The 25024-nt window shown below is 45.0% G+C and overlaps 1 protein-coding gene across 1 annotated transcript in view; it reads left to right on the top strand.

The window, feature by feature from the left end:
* Window positions 1-1128: 1128 nt before the first annotated feature.
* gpat2 (glycerol-3-phosphate acyltransferase 2, mitochondrial) overlaps window positions 1129-25024 on the top strand; it is a 55410-nt gene continuing 31514 nt past the window's right edge. The window contains exons 1-9 of the mRNA XM_023978175.2: window positions 1129-1291; window positions 4538-4647; window positions 8929-9039; window positions 18307-18380; window positions 18470-18580; window positions 20612-20743; window positions 21681-21780; window positions 22711-22844; window positions 22964-23063. Coding sequence (XP_023833943.1) covers window positions 4576-4647; window positions 8929-9039; window positions 18307-18380; window positions 18470-18580; window positions 20612-20743; window positions 21681-21780; window positions 22711-22844; window positions 22964-23063 — 834 coding nt within the window. The 5' untranslated portion in view covers window positions 1129-1291; window positions 4538-4575. The remainder of the gene's footprint in view (window positions 1292-4537; window positions 4648-8928; window positions 9040-18306; window positions 18381-18469; window positions 18581-20611; window positions 20744-21680; window positions 21781-22710; window positions 22845-22963; window positions 23064-25024) is intronic.

Below are 25024 nucleotides of genomic sequence, written 5' to 3'. Positions count from 1 at the left end.
TTTTGATTGAGCGTGTTTTTATTGGTRAGTTCCTGAAAGTGTGAAACAAGACTGGGGGGGATAACAGCCACTTTATTCTTGATAGAAAATCATACTGTGCCATTTGAATGTTAACAAAACACATAACACCTCCCTTATAGCCTATACAGTATATGAAAATAAAATAAATGTTGATGTCAGTTATTAGTCTACCAGTTTTTCACGTATTACCAATAATAATTACTCTTGTATAATTGGGCAGCAAACAGCCTACRGTTTTTTTCATTTACCAATAAATCTTTGTTATAACTTATGGCATCTATATATTTTACTATCATCAGATGATAATAAAACTGTGTTTGGCTCATTATAATTACTCTTAGACTTGTGCAGCAAACCAGTTTAGAATGAAGAGTATTCAAGGACAAAGGTTAACAATAAAAGCCATCACTAATATGACTCCCACCAGAAAACCGCTGTACACAACAGATGAAAAGAAAATGGCAAATTAACTTAATGACTTCTACATAAAGTTTGACATCACTTCTRTGCCAAGTGTGTTAACATGCTCAACACCAGCCTGGGTCACTGTCTTTTAAATACCTGTACATTCCCACATGGTTCCACCTCGGTGGAAGAAGGCAATCATCACCCCTCTTCCTCAGAAGCCTTCTCCCAAAGATAACAAAGACTGTTGACCTGTTGCTCTGACCTCCATTGTAATGAAGTGTATTGAAAATATCATGGCGTGTAAGCTTCAGTCAGACTAAACACACTGTTGGACCTGTATCAGTTGGCTAACAAATACAAGCGTGGCACAGATGAAGCAATCCTCAGCATAGTGCATCTCATCCTGCAACATSTGMASAACCCCAAGGCKTATCTATGCTCTACTGCTATTTGTGGATTTTAGTTCAGCATTTAACGTCAAAATTGCTTTTATTTTCATATATAGGCAATAAGTGAGGTGTTTGTTGTGTGTTTTGTTAACATTCAAATGGCACAGTATTATTCTCTAACAAGAATAGAGTGCATTTCTTGGTTCACACGGTGGAGAACTGACCAATTAAAACGTGGAAACTAAAAACAACACGCACAATCAAAACGGTCTGTTGAGCGTCCTACTTCTGTTGACACGCCCACTTCTAAACAGCACGTATGCAATTACCCATACTTGGAGCTAGCCAGCAAGTTGGCTAGTTACATAAGCTAGCTYGCTGTGCAAGATAAGCAGTCATACGTATCATAGAGTAGCGTTGAACAACTTCAGAGAATAGAAAAGGCGTTAAGAGAGAAAGAGGAGCAGAGACAGGTAGGCCTATGTTGTGGCTCTGCCTAGTTTACGTTACAAACTAATTCCTGTCCACTCTGTCTTAGTACCATTTGATGTTTAGCTAGAGATGTACCCATGGAGGTGAATGGAGCAGGAGGAAAAGACGGAGAGCAGGGATCAGGCACGTGCATAGATGGAGGTCTTTCTGAGCACCTGCCCTTTTGCCCTCCTATAAGAAAAGTGACCTTTCAGATTGGTGGCGTTTACATTTTTATTTCACTTAGTCTATTTTCTCTCTTGTTATTTGAGTTGCCCATCAAACCAGCTAATTTTTGAATCTTGGAAACTCCCTCCTCCTTTGCCCCAGCGCGTACTGTACTTCTCCTTATTACTTGTCCTGCAGGCAGAAGCTATCTGCGCTGAACGGTAGTGTAGGCTACTAGTGGCTCCCTTTTGATTTGCATGTGTCATCTCACGGTCAGGAACAGGGAAGGCTTCAATTCGACTGTCAGTAGGCCTAAAAGGCAGATAACTCCAATCACAGGTAAAGACTAGTTAGATTGTTTCAACAGGATAGCTACCTAGCAAGATAATTAGCTGCTTTACATCATCTATACTGAACAAAATTATAAATGCAACATATAGAGTACTGGTCCCATGMTTCATGAGTTGAATTAAAAGACCTGAAACATTTTCCATAAGCAGACAGCTTATTTCTCTCAAATTTTGTGCAGAAATGTGTTTAGTGAGCATTCCTCCTTTGCCAAGATAATCCATCCACCTGACAGGTGTGGCATATCAAGAAGCTGATTAAACATGATCATTACACAGGTGCACCTTGTGCTGGGGATAAAAGGCCACTCTAAAATGTGCAGTTTTGTCACACAACACAATGCCACAGATGTCAACATTTTTGAGGGTGCATGCAATTGACATGCTGACTGCAGGAATGTCCACCAGAGCTGTTGCCAGAGAATTGAATGTTCATTTCTCTACCATAAGCCGCTGTAATTTTAGAGAATTTGGCAGTACATCCAACTGGTCTCACAACCACAGACCACGTGTAACCACGCCAGCCCTGGACCTCCACATCTGGCTTCTTCACCTGTGGGATCATCTGAGACCAGCCACCTAGACAGCTGATGAAACTGTGGCTTTGCATAACCGAAGAATTTCTGCACAAACTGTCAGAAAACGCCTCAMGGAAGCTCATCTGCGTGCTCGTCATCCTCACCAGGGTCTTGCCCTGACTGCGGTTCGGTGTCGTAACCGACTTAAGTGGCAAATGCTCACCATCGATGGCCGTTGGCATCACTTGAAAAGTGTGCTCTTTATGAATTAATCCCAGTTTCAACTGTACCGGGCAGATGGCAGACATGTGGGTGAGCAGTTTTCTGTTGTCAATGTTGGGAACAAAGTTCCTCATGGTGCGTTTATAGTATGGGCAGGCATAAGCTACAGGCAACAACAAAAAAATTACATTTTATCGATGGCAATTTGAATGCACAGAGAGACCGTGACGAGATCCTGAGGCCCGTTGTCGTGCCATTCATCCGTCGCCGTCACCTCATGTTTCAGCATGATAATGCACGGCCCCATGTCACAAGGATCTGTATACAATTCCTGGAAGCTGAACATGTCCCAGTTCTTCCATGGCCTGCATACTCACCAGACATGTCACCCATTGAGCATGTTTGGGATGCTCTGGATGTACCACAGCATGTTCCAGTTCCCGCCAATATCCAGCATCTTCGCACAGCCATTGAAGAGTGGGACAACATTCCATAGGCCACAATCAAGTATGATCAACTCTATGTGAAGGAGATGTGTTGTGCTGCATGAGGCAAATGGTTGTCACACCAGATACTGACTGGTTTTCTGGTCCACGCCCCTACCTTGTTCTTTAAGGTATCTGTGACCAACTGATGTATATCTGTATTCCCAGTCATGTGAAATCCATAGATTAGGGCCTAATGAATTTATTTGAATTTACTGATTTCCTTATATGAACTGTAACTCAGTAATATCTTTGAAATTGTTTCATGTTGCGTTTTATATTTTTGTTCAGTGTACATTCGCTATGATCAGCTGATAGCCCACCCCTCTTTGCCCTCTGAGCATTGTTAGGCTATACGCTTGCTAGAAAGGAGAGTTGATTCAGGATGTGAATAAAGTTAGTAATAAGGAAGTGAGAGTGAAATGTGGTGTGGAAGGAGAGATGCAGAAGGAGGATGAGTAATTGTAGCTATGGGCTCAAGTTGATAGATGGTTGACTTCTGCCAACACTTCCTGGCCAGGACTGGGTGAGTAAATTTGTTTTGGGGGAGAGGTGTGTGTGTTAAGGCTTTAGCTGTAATTGAAGTGATAAAGCACATTCTGTGCATTTCAATCACAATCCTCTTCTGTTTGTTTTGTGCAGTGTCCAGCACAGCACTGTTATGTATTCATAAAGCGTGCGTGCATGCTTATGAGTGTTTGTTTAAAATAAAGCATTTGCTTGTGTGTCAAGCTAGATTGGTTACTATGGTTACAGCTTCACCCTAGAATAACCCTCATTCCCATGGAAAAGTCTGTATGACAGGGTGCATGTGCGTGTGATGCTTTCAGGTGTGTTATCAGCTACAGATGATGACTGGGTTGGCCACATGCTCCGGCTCTGTCAGCTCTCTCCTATTATGGAAGTCTGGCCTTATTATGTGATACTGAGAGGCAGGGGGAGATGTCAGTGATACAGAGATGTTAGATGCGTCAGTGCATTCACTCATACTGTTTCTCTTGACTGTTGTCTTGTTTGCCAGTGAGTCTGCGTTATGCCTCTGAATGTCTTCACCAGAACACCATTTTTCTATTGATAACAGATGAACAGGAAGGCATACATGTCTAATTGTAATGGCAGTTAAGAACAGAAACAGCCTCTTGTGTTTGAGCACCATTGTTTCAGCCTGTGAGCTAACAAGTTGCTCTTCTGGTTAATGAATAGGTCTTTATATGTTGGCTAGGCCTTCTAAGTCAATAAATTCACCTTATTAGCGTAACATAAATATGCTATGGGCTATGCAGAACATGGTTAGGTCCACTCGGGTCTGTAAGCTGTAGTTATTACATAGACCTGATGACAATCAAACAGGACCCAGCTCAGACCCGAGGGACAAGTTTGAATTTCAAACAGAAACCCGATCTGTTCGGGTCTCGGGTATATCGTGTCCACCCGGACCCGTGAAGACCTCTACAGTGTATGTGTGTGAAGTAAACCTGCTCTTACCCTGCCACCCTCTGTGTCTATAGGTCCCTGAGAGAGTGACACAACTGTGGAACGAATCGCCATGGTGCAGGAGAGTGGGTATGGCTTTACTGAAGCCCTCATCTCCCAGGGCACTCAACAGAAGAGACCAGCAGTAAGAACACCCTTCTGCCTACAGTACACCCACCTACAGTGGGGCAAAAAAGTATTTAGTCAGCCACCAATTGTGCAAGTTCTCCCACTTAAAAAGATGAGAGAGGCCTGTAATTTTCATCGTTTTTTAATCGCCTGTAATTTTCATCATTTTCATAGTTCCCTGTTTTAGGTCAGTTAGGATCACCACTTTATTTTAAGAATGTGAAATGTCAGAATAATAGAGAGAATGATTGATTTATTTCAGCTTTTATTTCATTCATCACATTCCCAGTGGGTCAGAAGTTCACATACACTCAATTAGTATTTGGTAGCATTGCCTTTAAATTGTTTAACTTGGGTCAAATGTTTCGGGTAGCCTTCCACAAGCTTCCCACAATAAGTTGGGTGAATTTTGACCCATTCCTCCTGACAGAGCTGGTGTAACTGAGTCAGGTTTGTAGGCCTCCTGCTCGCACACGTTTTTTCAGTTCTTCCCACATATTTTCTATAGGATTGAGGTCAGGGATTTGTGATGGCCACTCCAATACCTTGACATTGTTGTCCTTAAGCCATTTTGCCACAACTTTGGAAGTATGCTTGAGGTCATCCATTTGGAAGACCCATTTGCGACCAAGCTTTAACTTCCTGACTGATGTCTTGAGATGTTGCTTCAATATATCCACATAATTTTCCTACCTCATGATGCCATCTATTTTGTGAAGRGCACCAGTTCCTCCTGCAGRAAAGCACCCCCACAACATGATGCTGCCACCCCCGTGCTTCACMMTTYGGAMGGTGTTCTTCGGCTTGCAAGCCTCCCCCTTTTTCCTCCAAACATAACGATGGTCATTATGGCCAAACAGTTCTATTTTTGTTTCATCAGACCAGAGGACATTTCTCCAAAAAGTACGATCTTTGTCCCCATGTGCAGTTGCTAACCGTAGTCTGGCTTTTTTTATGGCGGTTTTGGAGCAGTGGCTTCTTACTTGCTGAGCGGCCTTTCAGGTTATGTCGATATTGGAGTCGTTTTACTGTGGATATTGTCACGGCTATGTGTAGAGACTGACCAATGCGCAGCGTGCGCTGAGTTCCACATCTTTATTTTCTTGTGAAACTTACAAAACAAAAAGGAACCAAGCAACGAACCGTAACATAAGAGGTGCACATGCACTAACTCAAAACAAGATCCCACAAAAACCCAGTGGGGAAATGGTTGCCTAAATATGATCCCCAATCAGAGACAACGATAAACAGCTGCCTCTGATGAGAACCATACCAGGCCAACATAGACATGAAACAACCTATATAACCCACCCTAGTCACACCCTGACCTAACCAACATAGAGAATAAAAGGCTCTCTATGGTCAGGGCGTGACAGATATAGATATTTTTTGGTCAGGGCGTGACAGATATAGATATTTTTGTACCGGTTTCCTCCAGCATCTTCACAAGGTCCTTTGCTGCTGTTCTGGGATTGATTTGCACTTTTCGCACCAAAGTATGTTCATCTCTAGGCGACAGAACGCGTCTCCTTCCTGAGCGGTATGACGGCTGCGTGGTCCCATGGTGTTTATACTTGCGTACTATTGTTTGTACAGATGAACGTGGTACCTTCAGGCATTTGGAAATTGCTCCCAATGATGAYCCAGACTTGTGGAGGTCAACTATTTTTTTTCTGAGATCTTGGCTGATTTCTGTTGATTTTCCCATGATGTCAAGCAAAGAGGCACTGAGTTTGAAGGTAGGCCTTGAAATACATCCACAGGTACATCTCCAATTGACTTAAATTATGTCAATTTACCTATCAGAAGCTTCTAAAGCCATGACATAATTTTCTGGAATTTTCCAAGCTGTTTAAAGGCACAGTCAACTTAGTGAATGTAAACTTCTGACCCACTGGAATTGTGATACATTGAAATAATTTGTCTGTTAACAATTGTTGGGAAAATTACTTGTGCCATGCACAAAGTATATGTCCTAACCGACTTGCCAAAACTATAGTTTGTTAACAAGAAATTTGTGGAGTGGTTGAAAAACCAAGTTTTAATGACTCCAACCTAAGTGTACGTAAACTTCCGACTTCAACTGTAAACCATATGCCATTGCCGTCTCAGTCACCAGATCTCAACCCAATTGAACACTTATGTAATATTCTGGAGTGACGCCTGAGACAGCGTTTTCCGTCAACAAAACACCAAATTATGGAATTTCACGGTGAAAAATATTGTTGTATCCCTCTAATAGAGTTCCAGACACTTGTAGAATCTATGCCAAGGTGCATTGAAGCTGTTCTGGCTCATGGTCGCCCGCCCTGTTAAGACACTTTATGTTGGTGTTTTCATTATTTTGGCAGTTACATGTACCTACCCTACTGCCTCCTATGGGCCCTGGTCAAAAGTAGCAAACTATAGAGGGAATAGGGTGCCATTTGGGATGTATCCTATGATATGATGAATACATCGCAGTCAAGTGTGACGTAAATGTTTTCACCCATCTCTGGCAGGTTCCAACAGAATCTCTTCCAGCTCGATGTGGGATTTCGATGTGGATTTGGTTTGGAGAGTTGCTTTCAACATGTCAGCACTTTTTTCACAATGTGTTCTTACTGTAGTGAAAACTTACTGGCTCATTTATCAGTGTCATACTGCAGGCTCTCTTAAAGTGGCTTGGCCCTGGCCCTGCTCAGCCTGTGGAGGATTTGCTAATATTTGAAAAAGGCCTACCTGTGATTTGGCTGGAGGAATGGGAGGAAGGAATATATGTACATTAGTGGAGGCTGCTGAAGGGAGTATGGCTCATAATGATGGCTGGAACGGCGCAAATGGAATGGCATCAAGCACACAGAAACKATGTGTTTGATACATTCCACTCCAGCCATTACCACTAGCCTGTCCTCCCCAATTAAGGTGCCAACAACCTCCTGTGCTATACATGCATAATGATCTGCATGTCATTGTGTCAGTAAGGGGAAAACACTGCATGTCTTTTCAGTTAACACACACCTTCCCTTCCTCACACCCTCTGTCTCCCTCACTCTCATAAAACACACACACGCCACTCTCTCCCACAAACACACATACACACACTACTCCCAACTTTTCAAATGATAGGCACCAAACAGAATTGAAGGAGCACCAGAAATAAATAGATTTGATATAGTGTAGGCTTACATTAGGCCTAAATTAATTCTTCCTTTTGAAATACCCCTCATGATTAGCAGACTCTTTTCCTTTCTTCCTGTGCCAATTACATTTGCCTAAACCTACTGTCAAGTTACCAGGTTGTTAGCTTGCTGGGTAACATGACTGAACAACGTTGTCTGTTACCAAACCAATAATCAGTGACCCATGATTAGTGTAAAAGGCCCGTGACATGGTTTATGAAATTATAGCAAATGTGCACTAATCCTGATAGGTAGAATGAAAGGCATCTCTGGTAATATGTGTCATATTGTTCTCACTGGTTAGACTAGAGACAAGATGTTTTCTCTGCTCCATTTTCCATCTCTGGTACTCAGAGGCTGCATGTCAGGGAACTTTTAAAGTCTACTCAGACTGGTCTGTGCTCTTGGTTGTAACAGGTGATGAAATTATACAGTGTATCGCTTTGCGGGCTGCTCCAATGTAACAAATATACAACTCTAACAACATAAGACTCGTCTGGGTCTGCATCCCCGCTCACTTCACAGTTAAATTATATATAATTTTTAACAAAGTGCAGTGGATATTATTGCCTGCTCATTCAAGAGACTAGTGGCTGTTGCTTAAATTCAACTGAATTTATAAACAAAACTGACTTTAGAAACATTTTAAAACAAGCGCCCGCAGGTTCTTTAGATCGGTCGGGCTGAAAAAGTCTGTAGTATCGTATGAGACAGTACTACGGTATTCTAAAACCTTCGTATCATGACATTTTGGTAACGTGATATTACCGTGTTACACTACAAGCAAGCCAATCAATGCCTTCGTCTGTTACACATGCGCACACACACACAGCACAATACTTGTGTGTTGGGAGTAGACAGAATAATAATGGATTTGGTCTCACTGATAGGGATGTCATGTGAACACATTCTACTGCCACTTAGCTAGTTTGAAAGTCACCGCTCAAAAGTCCTATACAGTGACAATCCGGTTTGTGTTTGACATGTTGTTGATATAAGATCATGTGTTTGTGCCGGACGATATAAGAACAATACCAAATATGAAGCATGTTGACTCAGAGTTGATGCTGTCGTCAATTTACATTGTGATTTTGTGTGTATGTTAATGCCATATCCCTGCATTCTCTCTCTGTTAGTTGTCGTGGGGGTCGAAGATCAAGAAGAAGCTGAAGACTGTAGCTCCCTACCTCGGCAAATTCAGACCATCTGTAGGACAATGTTGCCACCAGTGTACCCCTGACAGCCTGGTAAGTAGGGGGATGGAGAGCGAGGCGAGGTGGGTACTTAAGCAATAAGGCCCGAGGAGGAGTAGTAGTGCGTTGCTAGGTAACAATGTAAACAATGGCACTTTTTATGAATGTACAGGCCATGTGTATGTTGTCTCCAGTAGAGGCTGCTGAGGGGAGAACGGCTCCTAATAATGTCCGGAACGGAGCAAATGGCATCAAACACCTGGAAACCATTTGTTTGATGTATTTGATACCATTCCACTAAGTCCGCTCCAGTCATTACCACAAGCCCGTTCTCCCAAATTAAGGTGCCACCAACCCCCTGTGGTTGTCTCGTATATCATGGGCAGGATAGGCTCTAACAATGGGAATTCCAAACCACCCGTTGTATAATCAAGCAATATGACCTCAGGGGTTTGTGGTATATGTCCAATATTCCACAGCTAAYGGCTGTTCTTAAGGATGACGCAACGCAGAGTGCCTGGACACAGCCCTTAGCGGTGGTATATTGGCCATATACCACAAACCCCTGAGGTCGCTTATTGCTATTATAAACCGGTTACCAACGTAATTAGAAGACTAAATAGTTATTTTTTGTCATACTCATTGTATATGGTCTGATATACTGTAGCATTCAGGGCTCGAACCACCGAGTTTATAAAGTAGATTGCGTCTCAATAGTGTCTTCCTGTTCCTTGTGTTCCTCCATTTTGACACCTAACTACTGTTTTCAGACTAATGCAAATCCAAGATGGCGTAGCAGATGCAAACCAAGTTGGTGTAGCAGTCGGTCGTGTCTTTGTCTTATCCCGTGTAAATAGCCGGCTTTATCTTTTCTTGTATACATTTTAATCTCACTTTCTGTTTACTAACTAAATATACTTTCCTGCAACCCGCCTCACCCAATGTGGTACGCATCTGCTATTTTTATTCCTTAAAACTGGAACCTCTGTCAGGAACTAGCCAGCTAACTAGCTACTAGTCTTTGTTAGCCACGGCTAGCGATTTTCACCTTTTAGCTCGGACACCGCCAGCTTTAGCTCGGACAATACATGCCAGTCTGCACAGCGAGATATCAAACCAGAGCATATCGAACTGATTCCCCCTACCACATCACTGGGATTCCTGCCTCTCTGGATCATTGCAGCTAGCTAGCTGCTACCGAGTGGCTACTGTTAGCTAACGCCTCTCTCCCGAGGCAAGCACCAGTTAGCCTTGAGCTAGCCACAAGCTAGGCCCATGTACCAGCTAATTCTAGGGCTACAATACCTCTTTTGCCAATTGGCCTGGACCCTTTGTTGTCGATGCGGAACCCCGCCAATCCATCACGACTGGTCTGCCGACGTGGTCGCCCAATGTGGTCTCAACGGGCTTTTCCGTTGCGATGTCGCCGAAGACCTATCTTCTTACCCCGGCCCGCTAGCTTTCTAAGCGCCGTGTCTCCCACTCACCTAGCGTAGTACTGACTACTGAACGGCTCCCTGACTAACCTATTGCTGTTCTTTGGGCCCTATGATCACTCGGCTACACAGCTGATGCCCCCTGGACTGTTACAATAACACGGTACCCCATTTTGTTTATATGTTGGCCCCAGCCTCGAACTCAGGTTCTGTATGTACCTAACTGACCTGCTCTGCCCATTCATCACCATTTACCCGTTGTTGTTTTAGCTCTCCCGATCAACACCTATGACTGCTTTTTGCCTCCCTCGGCTAGTCCTTATTGTTTCAGTCCCACTCACCTTACCTTAGATCAGTGGTTCTTAACCTTGTTGGAGGTACTGAACCCCACCAGTTTCATATGCGCATTCACCGAACTCTTCTTCATTGGAAAAATAAAATATGATTTTTTCAAATTCAAAACATAGGTATATATATTTACTGGTGCACAAAATGAACCGTGCATCAACATCAACACCGTGTGTTCAAAGAACAAAATCATCAAAACATGATTTTCACACAAAAACAAAAACATAATAATTAATATTTACTGCAAATCAGTGTGACTTCTGCTGTTGCCTTTCAGAGACCAGTTCAGAAATGCTTCACCTTGGCAAGTGCCACTCTCATGTCATTTTCGCAACAAAGTCTGTTCCTTTTCTTCGTTTTTATGTCCAGCATCCTCGAAAAGGATTGCTCGCAAAGATATGTTGTAACAAACGGTATGAAAATCTCCAGAGCTTTCTTAGCAATAACAGGGTACGTTACCATTTGTTGACACCAAAACGTTGAAAGCATTGTTGTTCTGAAGAGTTGCTGTTGAACCTGGCTCTGCTGAATTTCAATGATTTCATCGAGGTATTCATCATTGACATCTGTTGTCTCAACACTAAACGTGAACGGCTGTCTCACCCATGCTGGATATGACTCTCTTGTAGGCAAGTATCCGTCGAGAGACTTTGCAAGCTCATCTAAGTGCGTGGCAATTGCTTGCTTCAGTTCCGCGGGTACAGAAATGTCTCCGATTCAACACCTGTCTCTTATACACATCTAGATGTGTATAAGAGACAGGATTCCAGATACATCTTCGATCTTACTTACACAGTCGTCCAGCAGGGGAAAGTTTGCGAAGTTATCGTTCTCTGTTCGTCGTTTCCATAACGGTAGCTTTTTTTGAAAAGCCTTCAGGTTTTCCTCCGCTTTGATGATGTTGACTCCACCGCCCTGCATCTTTTGATTGAGATGATTGAGAGCTGCGAAGATATCAGCCATGTACGCTAAAATGAGAATGAACTCAGAATTTTTGAAGCAATCTGCATGACAATGTTGGTGCTCTTGCAAAAACAGGGCTAATTCCACACGCACGGCAAAAACACGATTCAGCACCTGTCCCCGGGATAACCACCGAACGTTAGAATGGTACAGAAGTACCTCGAATTCAGAGCCCATTTCTTTACACAGCTCACTGAAGATGCGGTGCTTCAGAGCACTAGTTCGCACATAGTTCACGCATTCCACTACAATTTGTAATACTTCTGCCAGTTTTGAAGGCAAGGTTTTTGTTGCCAACGCATGCCTGTGCATAATACAATGCGTAACAATGATGTGTGGTGCATCGGCTTTCACTAGCGCACCAAAACCAGACTTTCTTCCCAGCATGACTGGAGCTCCGTCCGAACAAACTGCAGAAACCATATCCCACGAAAGATTGTTATCTTTGAAGAAGTCATCCACAAGTTTCTTCATATCGGCTGCCTTAGTTGTTGTTGTAAGAGGCTTACAAAATAAAAAATCTTCCTTTGTCACGTCGTCTTTCACATAGCGCAKGAATACAGCAAGCTGGCTTAGATTGGAAACGTCTGTGGTCTCGTCGAGTTGAAGGCTGAATTTTGCCGGGCTTGAAATCAGATCTGCAACTACTTGAGCCAAGATGTCTTTGCTCATGTCCTCTATTCTGTCGCTGATGGTGTCATTTGAAAGAGGAATTTGGGATAACTTAACTTCAGCCTCTTTTCCCAGCATGATATTCGCCATCTTCAACACAGCTGGTTTTATGAGTGTTTCACCAAGGGTGTGTGGTTTGCCTTGCTTTGCGATCAGGTAAGCAACTTCGTACGATGCTGTGAGGATCGGTTTGTTGATGGGTACAAAGCCGAGAACAGGCAGAGTAGCCTTTTCATCGAATCTGGCTCTCTTCACCTTGAATTCAGCGAGCGTTGTGTTCTTGTATTTTCCATCTCCATGCAGCTTAAGGAAGTGTTCTCTTAGTTTTGCCGGTGCTAGACTAGAATTGCTCAACTTGGCATTGCAAATCATGCAGTTAGGACGCTGACTCCCATCACGTTCCGTTATACATGTGAATCCATATTGTACATATTCGTCCGACCACTTTCTTTTTTTGCTCGACATAGTAAGTATGAAGGGATTAAAATATTAAGAAAGAAATCACAAGACGTACCATCACGACAGTCACAAGTCGACTACTGAGCGCACCAAATTCCCTGCAGCACAGATAGGCCAAGCGATGTAGCGTGATCACCTTCAGCCAATGATGGCCAAGCGGGGCGTGTCATCACGAATCATATGAGTCGGATGTGTGTCTTGACCTCCGCCGAACCCCTGAGACTGACTCACCGAACCCCTGGGGTTCGATCGAACCCAGGTTAAGAACCACTGCCTTAGATATCTCTTTTGTCCCACCCTCCACACATGCAGAGACCTCAGCTGGCTTAACTGGTCCCACCAGAGACGAAACCTCTCTCATTGTCACTCAACGCCTAGGTTTACTCACATCCTACCATACCCTTGTCTGTACATTATACCCTGAATCTATTCTACAACGCCCAGAAATCTGCTCCTTTTATTCCCTGTTCCCATTGCACTAGACGACCAGTTCTTATAGCCTTTAGCCGTACCCTTATCCTACTCTGTTCCTCTGGTGATGTAGAGCTTAACCCAGGCCCTGTAGACCCTAGTAGACCCTTCCTATTCCCCAGGCGCTATCATTTGTTGACTTCTGTAACCGTAAAAGCCTTGGTTTCATGCATGTTAACATCAGAAGCCTCCTCCCTAAGTTTGTTTTATTCACTGCTTTAGCACACTCCGCCAACCCTGATGTCCTAGCCGTGTCTGAATCCTGGTTTAGGAAGGCCACCAAAAATCTCCAACTACAACATTTTCCGCCACGATAGAAATGCCAAAGGGGGGCGGGGTCGCAATCTACTGCAGAGAGCCTGCAGAGTTCTGTCATGCTATCCAGGTCTGTACCCAAACCAGTTCGAGCTTCTACTTCTAAAAATCCACCTTTCCAGAAACAAGTCTCTCACTGTTGCCGCCTGCTATAGACCCCCCTCAGCCCCCAGTTGTGCCCTGGACTCCATATGCGAATTGATTGCCCTTCATTTATCTTCAGAGTTCGTACTTTTGGGTGACCTAAACTGGGATATGCTTAACACCCCGTCCGTCCTACAATCTAAGCTAGATGCCCTCAATCGCACAAGGAACCTACCAGGTACAACCCCAAATCTGTAAACACGGGCTCCCTCATATCATTCTGACCAACCTGCCTTCTAAATACACCTATGCTGTCTTCAACCAGGATCTCAGCGACCACTGCATCATTGCCTGCATCCGTAATGGGTCTGCGGTCAAACGACCACCCCTATTCACTGTCAAACGCTCCCTAAAACACTTCAGCGAGCAGTCCTTTCTAATCGCCCTGGCCCGGGTATCCTGGATATTGATATTGACCTCATCCCGTCAGTAGAGGACGCCTGGTTATTCTTTAAATAAGCATGCCCCATTTTTTTAAATGTAGAACTAAGAACAGATATAGCCCTTGATTCACTCCAGACTTGACTGTCCTTGACCAGCACAAAAACATCCTGTGGCGGACTGCATTAGCGTCGAATAGCCCCCGCGATATACAACTTTTCCGGGGAGTTAGGAACCAATATACACAGTCCGTTTGAAAAAGCTAGCTCTTGCTTTCCTAACAGAATTTTGCATTCTGTAGCACAAATTCCCAAAAGTTTTGGGACACTGTAAAGTCCATGGAGAATAAGAGCACCTCTTCCCAGCTGCCCACTGCGCTGAGGCTAGGAAACACTGTCACCACCGATAAATCCACAATAATTGAGAATTTCAATAAGCATTTCTCTACAGCTGGCCTTGCTTTCCACCTGGCTACCCCGACCCCGGCCAACAGCTCTGCACTCCCCGCAACAACTGCCCAAGCCCCCCCCGCTTCTCCTTCACTKAAATCCAGATAGCTGATGTTCTGAAAGAGCTACACAATCTGGACCCCTACAAATCAGCTGGGCTAGACAATCTGTACCCTCTCTTTTTAAAATTATCCGCCGCAATTGTTGCAACCCCTATTACTAGCCTATTCAACCTCGTTCGTATCATCTGAGATCACTAAAGATTGGAAAGCTTTCAAAGGGGGAGACACTCTAGACCCAAACTGTTATAAACCTATATCCATCCTGCCCTGCCTTTCTAAAGCCAGATCACCGACCATTTCGAATCCCACTGTACCTTCTCCGCTATGCAATCTGGTTTCCGAGCTGGGRATGAGTGTACCTCAGCCACTCTCAAGGTCCTAAACGATATCATAACTGCCATCGATAAAAGACAGTACTGTGCAGCCGTCTTCATCGACCTGGCCAAGGCTTTCGACTCTGTTAATCACCGCATTCTTAACAGCCTTGGTTTCTCAAATTACTGCCTCGCCTGGTTCACCAACTACTTCTCAGATAGAGATAGAGTTGTGTCAAATCGGAGGGCCTGTTGTCCGGACCTCTGGCAGTCTCTATGGGGGTGCCACAGGGTTCAATTCGCTCTTGCTCCTGGTGATTCTCTGATCCACCTCTACGCAGACAACACCATTCTGTATACTTCTGCCCCTTCTTTGGACACTGTTAACAAACCTCTAGACGAGCTTCAATGCCATACCACACTCCTTCCGTGGCCTCCAACTGCTCTTAAATGCTAGAAATACTAAATGCATGCTTTTCATCCGATCAGTGTCTCACCCGCCCGACCGACTAGCATCACTATTCTGGACGGTTCTGACTGAGAATATGTGGACAACTACACATACCTAGGTGTCTGGCTAGACTGAACTCTCCTTCCAGACTCACATTAAGCGTCTCCAATCCAAAATTAAATATAGAATCGGCTTCCTATTTCGCAACAAATCTTCCTTACTCATGCTGCTAAAGATACCCTCGTAATACTGACTGTCCTACCAATCCTTGACTTCGGCGATGTAATTTACAAAATAGCCTCAAACTCTACTCAGCAAATTAGATGTCGTCTATCACAGTGCCATCCGTTTTGTCACCAAAGCCACATATACTACCCACCACTGCGACCTGTGTATGCTCTCGTTGGCTGGCTCTCGCTTCATATTTGTCACCAAACTCACTGGCTCCAGGTCCATCTATAAGTCTTTGCTAGGTAAAGCCCCGCCTTATCTCAGCTCACTGGTCACCATAGCAACATCCACGCATAGCACGCGCTCCAGTAGGTATATTTCACTGGTTATCCCCAATGCCAACTCCTTTGGCCGCCTTTCCTTCCAGTTCTCTGCTGCCAATGACTGGAACGAATTGCAAAAATCACTGAAGCTGGAGACTTATCTCCCTCACTAACTTTAAGCATCAGCTGTCAGAGCAGCTTACCGATCATTGCACCTGTACACAGCCCATCTGTAAATAGCCCACCCAACTACCTCATTCACCAAATTATTTATTTTTGCTCTTTTTGCACCCCAGTATCTCTACTTGCACATCTATCACTCCAGGGTTAATGCTAAATTGTAATTATTTCGCCAGTATGGCCTATTTATTGCTTTACCTCCCTAATCTTACTACATCACACAGGTTTTTCTATTGTGTTATTGACTGTACATTTGTTTGTAACTCTGTTGTTTTTGTCGCACTGCCTTGGCCACGTCGCAACTGGCCTACCTGGTTAAATAAAGGTGAAATAAAAAAATTATAAATGATGCAGATGGAAGAGAGAAAGCCACTTCAGACTTTTGAGGTGTGCCCAGAGAGCGAGCCTATTGAGGTGTGCCCAGAGAGCGAGCCTATGGAGGGAGTGCCCAGAGAGCAAGCCTATGGAGGGAGTGCCCAGAGAGCGAGCCTATGGAGGGAGTGCCCAGAGAGCGAGCCTATGGAGGGAGTGCCCAGAGAGCGAGCCTATGAGGGCAGTGGCCCAGAGAGCGAGCCTATGGGAGGGAGTGCCGCAGAGAGCGAGCCTATGGAGGGAGTGCCCAGAGAGCGAGCCTATGGAGGTGTGCCAGAGAGCGAGCCTATTGAGGTGTGCCCAGAGAGCGAGCCTATTGAGGTGTGCCCAGGAGAGCGAGCCTATGGAGGGAGTGCCCAGAGAGCGAGCCTATGGAGGGAGTGCCACGAGAGCGAGCCTATGGAGGGAGTGCCCAGAGAGCGAGCCTATGGAGGGAGTGCCCAGAGAGGGAGCCTATGGAGGGGTGCCCAGAGAGCGAGCCTATGGAGGGGGTGCCCAGAGAGCGAGCCTATGGAGGGGGTGCCCAGAGAGCGAGCCTATGGAGGGGTGCCCAGAGAGCGAGCCTATGGAGGGGGTGCCCCAGAGAGCGAGCCTATGGAGGGGTGCCCAGAGAGCGGAGCCTATGGAGGGGTGCCCAGAGAGCGAGCCTATGGAGGGGGTGCCCAGAGAGCGAGCCTATGGAGGGGGTGCCCAGAGAGCGAGCCTATGGAGGGGGTGCCCAGAGAGCGAGCCTATGGAGGGGTGCCCAGAGAGCGAGCCTATGGAGGGGTGCCCAGAGAGCGAGCCTATGGAGGGGGTGCCCAGAGAGCGAGCCTATGGAGGGGGCCCAGAGAGCGAGCCTATGGAGGGGAGTGTCCCAGAGAGGCGAGCCTATGGAGGGGGTGCCCAGAGAGCGAGCCTATGGAGGGGGTGCCCAGAGAGCGAGCCTATGGAGGGGGTGCCCAGAGAGCCCTTTCTGTGTTTGCAAACTTTGCCGCATGAGGGTGGCAGAACACAGTGCAATCTTATAGAACGCCCGCAAAAACCGCCTCTATTTACATGTTGCTTATTTCACCCTACTTTTGGATTATAATTGAATGAATGTATGAATGTCCTGCTTAATATATTGTTTGTGTCATCATCGCAAATCAATTACATTATACTTAAACACAAACTTCAACCAGTAAAATTGCTCTTTGGCTAGCTTTTGCTACAGCTTATAAGAATGAGTGTTAGCATTCTAGCTAACAACTGCTGCATCCAAAATAGTTATTTTGCAAAACAATCACAAAATATAATCTTAGCGACTGTTCAAGCAAGAATCAAAACATRATTGTAAGCGTATGAGAACCCAAAAAACGTATTAAGTTTAGAAGTAATAAAAACGTAAATCTAAATGTTGAATGGCCGCAAATGGTGATGGCTTTCTTACTGCCGCCAAGAGTGACGTCAGTGTGTCGTGTACTGGAAAAAGGTCTATAGAGAGGCTATTGAGGTGTACCCATAGAGATGGGGTTGACCTGACACACAAAGCACATTTAGCAAACCCAGTCATGTCCTAATAAATGGCCCCATTTCAATGAAGTCCTTAGAGGACGTTTACTGTTCACATCAGTCAATCTCTGCAGCAGTGGTGGCTGGAGGCACTTTAAATCAGGATGGGTTCATAGTAATGGAATGGTGTCAATCACATCAAACATGTGTTTCATACCATTCCATCACTCAATTCCAGCCATTATTATGAGGTGTGGTACTGGCAGTGTGTAGTAGTCTTTGGACTGGTCTAACCAACTAGGTTGTGTGTGTGTTTGTGCTTACACTTGCGTTTCAGGGCAAGAAGCTGGGACAGACCATACCCTCTCTGGGGTTCCATAATCTACTGAGTGTCAATGAGACCCACACCAGGTAGATGTTACACATATTTTACACACACACTCCACGGCCTTACACTGCATGCAAACACACAATGATGTGATGTTTCCTGGGTGTTGTAGGTATCGTGGTTGGCTGGTGAGGAGAGTATGCTGTGTGCTGTTGGTCAGAGGCTGCAGGGTCTACCCTAGTCCTGCTACTGACAGAGTGGAGCGAGTCTCCCAAAGCAACAGGTACCTGTGTGTGTGTTTTATTGTTGCATGCATAAGTACAGTTACCGTTTCGATCACACCGACGGCATCATTGCATTTTGGTACACCAGAATTATACATTTCCAATGAAACGCTGCGTTTGCTGTGCAGCATTGTGCTGCAGTGCTTTCGGTGTGTTGCAGATGTTGGATTTATTGAACGTATGCGTTAAACTGTATGAGTAGACGGCTTGACAGAAATGGTAGCAGAAGGTGAATGTTAAACTTTTGTTGCACACATCCAGCTGATGCTGCATACTATTTCGCGCATTGACGCTGTCGGTGTGTTCGAAGCGTAAATGTTTAACTTGCAAGCTCTACCCAACAGTGCAGTAATCACTATAAAAAAAATACTATAGCGAAAATGGATCGCTCCTGCAGAAAAAACAAGACCACATGAATTGAAAACCACTGGGAACAGCAGATATACCAGCAGATATATCTTAATGATCGGCTATGAAAAGCCAACTGACATTTACTCCTGAGGTGCTGACTTGCTGCACCCTCGACAACTACTGTGATTATTATTTGACCATGCTGGTCATTTATGAACATTTGAACATCTTGGCCATGTTCTGTTATAATCTCCACCCGGCACAGCCAGAAGAGGACTGGCCACCCCTCATAGCCTGGTTTCTTCCTAGGTTTTGGCCTTTCTAGGGAGTTTTTCCTAGCCACCGTGATTCTACACCTGCATTGCTTGCTGTTTGGGGTTTTAGGCTGGGTTTCTGTAAGGCACTTTGAGATATCAGCTGATGTAAGAAGGGCTATATAAATAAATTTGATTTGATATACACTCACATGCCAGTTTATTAGGTACACCACCCCGTTCACGAAAATGGTTTGCTCCTACGTACAGTGAGTCAATGTTAGAATAGGCAAAACGAGTGGCTTAAGCGACTTTGACCGTGGTATGATCGTCGGTGCAAGGCGTGCCAGATCCAGTAACTCAAACGAATGCCCTCCTTGGCTTTTCACGCATGACCGTGTCTAGGGTTTACTAAGAATGGTGCGACAAACAAAAAACATCCAGTCAGCGGCAGTCCTGTGGGCGAAAACAGCTTGTTGAGAGGTCAAAGGAGAATGGCAAGAATCGTACAAGCTAACAGGTGGGCCACAAACAGATAAATAACGGTGCAGAACGGCATCTCGTAATGCATAACGTGTCGATCCTCGTCACAGATGGGCTATTGCAGCAGACGACCACATCGGGTTACGCTCCTATCAGCTAAAAACTAGACGAATCGGCTCCAGTAGGCACGCGATCACCAACACTGGACAATTGAGTGGGAAAACATTGCCTAGTCCGACGAATCTTGGTTTCTGTTGCGTGATGCTGATGACAGTCACGATTTGGCGTAAGCAGSATTAGTCCATGGACCCATCCTGGTTCATACAGGCTGGTAGCGGTAGTGTACTTGTGTGGGGAATGTTTTCATGGCACACGATAGGTCCCTTGATACCAATTGAGCAACGAACGTTTCCGACACCTTGTAGAATCCTTGTCCTGAATAATTCAGGTTGTTCTGGAGGGAAAGGGGGTCCGACCCAGTACTAGATGTGTGTACCTAATAAACTGTCCGGTGAATGTCTAAATGTGAACGGGAGTAATAGTGGCCAATAGCAGGATAAAATAGATGATGGCAATCAATGAACAGCATCGTAGTGGAAATAATACATCTAATCATTAAAGATTTTAGCAGGAGCGTAGGTGTGAGGGTGAGTAGTAGTTGTCAGCCTTTTAACAGTCTTATGGTCAGGGGATAAAAACTGTAAGAGTCTGTCGTTCTGAGCTTTGATGCACCGGTACCATCTGCCGGACGGGAGCACGGGTGGCTGGAGTCTTTAGCCATTTTCTGGCCTTTCCCTTGCATGTACGTCCTTAATGGCTGGGAGCTCACCCAAGCTCACCCCAACTGGGTGTGTGTATGAGTGTGTGCATACGTGTTTGTGCACGTGTTAAGTAAAATGGCTGTTTTGTCCTGTTTCCTATCCCAACGTGTGTGTGTTTCAGGGTGCAGAAGGCTCTCTCCTCACCAGACATAGCACCAGCGGGGGGAGACACCCGGGGTTCACTCACCCACCTCACCCACCTTACCCCCTACTTCCCCCTCATCAACACCTGCATCTCGCCACAGCTTCTACGGTGGGTCTGTCTGTCCAGCAGTGGATGTGTCCCAAAAGGCCCATAGAGCCCTATCAAAAGTAGTGAATATAGGGAATAGGGTGCCATTTGGGATTAACTCTGTTCCATAAATCTTGGAATTTGTTTTTGGATACCATTGTCATTGAAATCCTGTCTTGGAGCTAATTTGACCTGCCCTCTGAATTTCACTGCCTTTCAGATTCCATAGATGGTGGAATATAATGTAGCCCTGGATGGAATTGAAAATTCTCTTTTCAATTCCATCCCCAGTAGATATACTCGGTCATTTGAATTCTATTGTGGTTGTCTTTAAAATCTGTCTACTTCTCTCCACCCGCGCTCTCTCTCTCGCGCTCTCTCTCTCCCCCCACAACTTCCATCTAATTTCCAGCCAGTGTCATCTGACCCTCTATCTTCTCTCTCTCTTTCTACCCCTCCCCCTCCGGGAAAATCCATTTGAATTCATTTACTTTTTCATAGCATCCCTTTTGATTTCAACAACACTTTCCATGTTTGTCCATTGTAGAAGTGCTCTAAAGGTGACTTTTAGGACCTGAATGCCAAAACATTCAGGCTTTAAATGTCTTCATCACTGGAAAATCTAAAAGTTTAATATCATTTAAAAGCTTACAAACAGGGTTGTCAAACTACAAAGAACTGATTTAAAGTGATTAAATTCAAATGGGTTTACCCCGCGCTTTCTCCTTGTCAGTGTCATGTTTCTCCTATCTTTCCCTCACAAACACTATCTTTAGAATTAGAGCACTCCTGAGAGCTATGTTGTTGTTTATGGTTTGTCTATCTAGGCTGGGTGTTGCTGAAGGTGTTTCTCTCTCTCTTTCTCTTTCTTTCTTTCTCCCCCCCCCCCAGGCTGAAGGCGTTTGTCTCTCTGGTAGGCTGGGTATTGCTGAAGGGGTTTGTCTCTCTCTCTCTCCAGGCTGGTAGGCTGGGTGTTGCTGAAGGTGTTTGGGTCAGTGTTCTGCAGTGTCCAGGTCAACCTGAACCACATGGCTCCCCTGCACAGAGCCTCAAAGCAGGTACTCACTCACACACACACACACACTGTCATACAGACATTTTCATATGTACCCCATAGGTATGAGGGTCTTTCTTTGCCTGGCTACCCAAACTCCTTGCTCCGGCCAAATGCTACGCCACGCCCATGGACGTTAGAGTCTGGATCTGAGTACCTCCCCGACTATTTCTAGAACGCAAAGACATTTGAACCTTTCTTAGTGGTCCTAGAAACCGATGCATTGGGCCAGAGCCAGAACTCACGTGTAAAGCTGCGTTTTGAAAATTCGTAATTGCCGTTGATACTCTGGTTAGAGATGATCCAATCACTGATGACTTTATTTTGTTCAACACCCCTCATTTTGACCTCACCACAAACGACTTCAACGATGGCAGTTTGACTGAAGTATGTAGTTTTACATAGAGCAGCGGAATAATAATAAGGTCTTTCTAGGGCTCTATATTAAATCAATAGTGATGGGGCTCCTGAGTGGTGCAGCGGTCTAAGGCACTGCATCTGTCACTACAGACCATGGTTCGAATCCAGGCTGTATCACAACCGACCGTGATTGGGAGTCCCATAGGGTGGCGCACAATTGGCCCAGCGTCAACCGGGTTTGGACCGGTGTAGGCCGTCATAAAGGTTCAAATAAAACTTTTTTTTTTAAATTAAATGACGCTATAACCATAGTAAAATAAAATGTTGTTTTGAAGCTAATTTACTGCAATTCTACATATTTTAACAAGACTCATGACATATTTTAGGTGTACCTATAGGCTATTTAAGGATGYTGATAACGATATTTTACCCCTCAAATAAAGGTTGCGTCCCCCTAGGAAACTTTGGCGAARGCACACACAGACATTTTGATCAGAGTGTAAGAAGATATGCAGGTGTGTGTGTAGAAGGTCGATTGGAGGAATGAATGTGTGTAATGTGTTTTGTTTTTCAGGGTGCGTCACTGGTGTATGTGTGTGTGCCTCAGAGTATCGTGGACTCTGCTCTCATCCCCCTGGTTCTCTTCTGTCACAACCTGAGAGTGCCATACACACTCTGTCACCTACAGATACACAACAACTGGTTCAGGTACGCGCGTGCGCAGACACACACAGACAGTCAGTGATTGACAAAAAGACAACCTGGTATGGCAGTTTGGCTGCTCTACTCTCTTCCTGTCACCTGACTGATATAACCTGTTCTTATAGGTCAGTCCTGAAGAGACTTGGCGTGGTCCTCCTCCCACCAGATCCAATCACAGAACAGGAAGCAGAGACCGACAACCTCTACTCATCAGTCATGACCTCCGTAAGTCTGTCTCCATCAACAAGTGGATTCGAGAGACCTTCGTACTTCAGGGGAAGGGGATAAATGGAATTTGGGTTAAACACACACACACGTGCGCCATCTTTATTGCACTCCTTGGCATGCTGATGGCAGAACTTCAACCCGAACCCAGCCTGTCTCATCCCCCACTCCGGCTCCATCCCCCACTCCGGCTCCTGAAATCTTCACCTCTGTTTCATTGAAAATGTATACACAATGTGTACATCCTGCATTGGGTGTTTTTTTATGCATAAATGTGTGTGTCTGCTTGTGGTGCGTGAATGTGTGTGTTTTACTATACCTCAGACAATGCACAGCCCCGTCTCTTAACCGGGTTCTCGGCAGCGGGTATCTCTGTGTTGCCCTGTGCAGACAAGCCTCGTTCTTATTGTCTGGCAAATGCATTTCCCTGTAGCCGATTACTGTCCTCCAATTCTTTATGCTCAATCTTCCTCCGGCTGTTGGGAAAGGAGATGACTTCCTCACACTTGTTCTGCTGAATAACGCCTCTCACATCACATCTTGTACAGCCATGTTTGCAAATGCCATGCTAATATCTTCTCCACTTAGTACCTCCTCACAGTCTTATACACTTTCCGCCCTTCACTAGGTGGGACTCGTCATCTGCACAATATCGTTTTGGTGCCCTCGACACTATGTACGCTCCTTCATCCTTGCTGTGCAGCCTTCTCCCTTCCACTGTAGCCCTACCAATCCCACACTCCTCATCCACCTTGTCGCCTCTCTCCACAACTCCGTCCATCACTGGTCAGCCCCATTCCATCCACAATCGGCTTCATCCATGTCACCATCTCAATCCACTCGCTCTCGCATGGTCAGCCCCATTCATCCAATCCTGTCCATACTTGTCGGCTATCTCTCCAACTCGGCTCCATCCCACTGCCGGCCTCCAATCACATTCGCCATCCAATGGTAGCCCCGATTCCATCCCACACTTCGCGGCTCCATCCACTGTCAGCCCATCTCCAACTTGGCTTCTATTCCATTCAACAGCAAGTCGAATCTCACTAGAGAATTGTGTGGCATCTGTGTTGGCTGAAGAGGAGAGAGGAGGAGGAAGTAAGGGAAAAGGGGAGGAGAGCTGTGTGTGGTATTTCTATTGGCTGTGCACATTGTTAATAGACCTGCTAGTTTATTGAGTTATTTCACAGGGCTGCTTCTTGCTGCGTCATAGTAATTTAATTCATCTGTCTGAGAAGCAAAAAACACAACTTGAGGCTCTGGCGGCATCTAGCTACTGCAGCTCATCTATAGTATCCTGGTCTCCGTGTGTTGGTGTATCTTATACAGACAGTTGAAGTGCGGAAGTTTACATACACTTAGATATGGAGTCCATTAAAACTTGTTTTGCAACCACTCCACAAGTTTCTTGTTAACAGCTCTAGTTTGGCAAGTTGTTAGGACATTCTATTGTGCATGATGCAAGTAATTTTTCCAACAATTGTTTACAGACAGATTATTTTCACTATAATTCACTGTATCACAATTCCATTGGTCAGACGTGTACATACACTGAGTTGACTGTGCTATTAAACAGCTTAGAAAAAACCCGAAAAATGTAATGGGTTTTGAAGCCTCTGATAGGCTAATTGACATAATTTGAATAAATTGGAGTGTACCTGTGGATGTATTTCAAGGCGCTACCTTCAAACTCAGCGCCTTTTGCTTGACATCATGGGAAACCAAAAAAATCAGCCCAAGACCTCAGAAAAAAATTGTAGACCTCCACAAGGTTCATTCCTGGGAGCATTTAAAAAACGCCTGAAGGTACTCAGTTCTTACTGTAAAACAATAGTACGCAAGTAATAAAACACATGGGATCGCAGCCGGTCATAAATACCGGTCAGGAAGGAGACACGTTTGTCTCTAGAGATGAACGTATTTGGTGAGAGGTGCAAATCAAATCCCAAAACACAGCAGGC

Source organism: Salvelinus sp. IW2-2015, linkage group LG33 (genome assembly GCF_002910315.2).
Source record: "Salvelinus sp. IW2-2015 linkage group LG33, ASM291031v2, whole genome shotgun sequence".
Classification (NCBI taxonomy): domain Eukaryota; kingdom Metazoa; phylum Chordata; class Actinopteri; order Salmoniformes; family Salmonidae; genus Salvelinus; species Salvelinus sp. IW2-2015.
The sequence above is the reverse complement of the archived record's forward strand: the minus strand, read 5'-3'. Positions and strand labels throughout refer to the sequence as shown.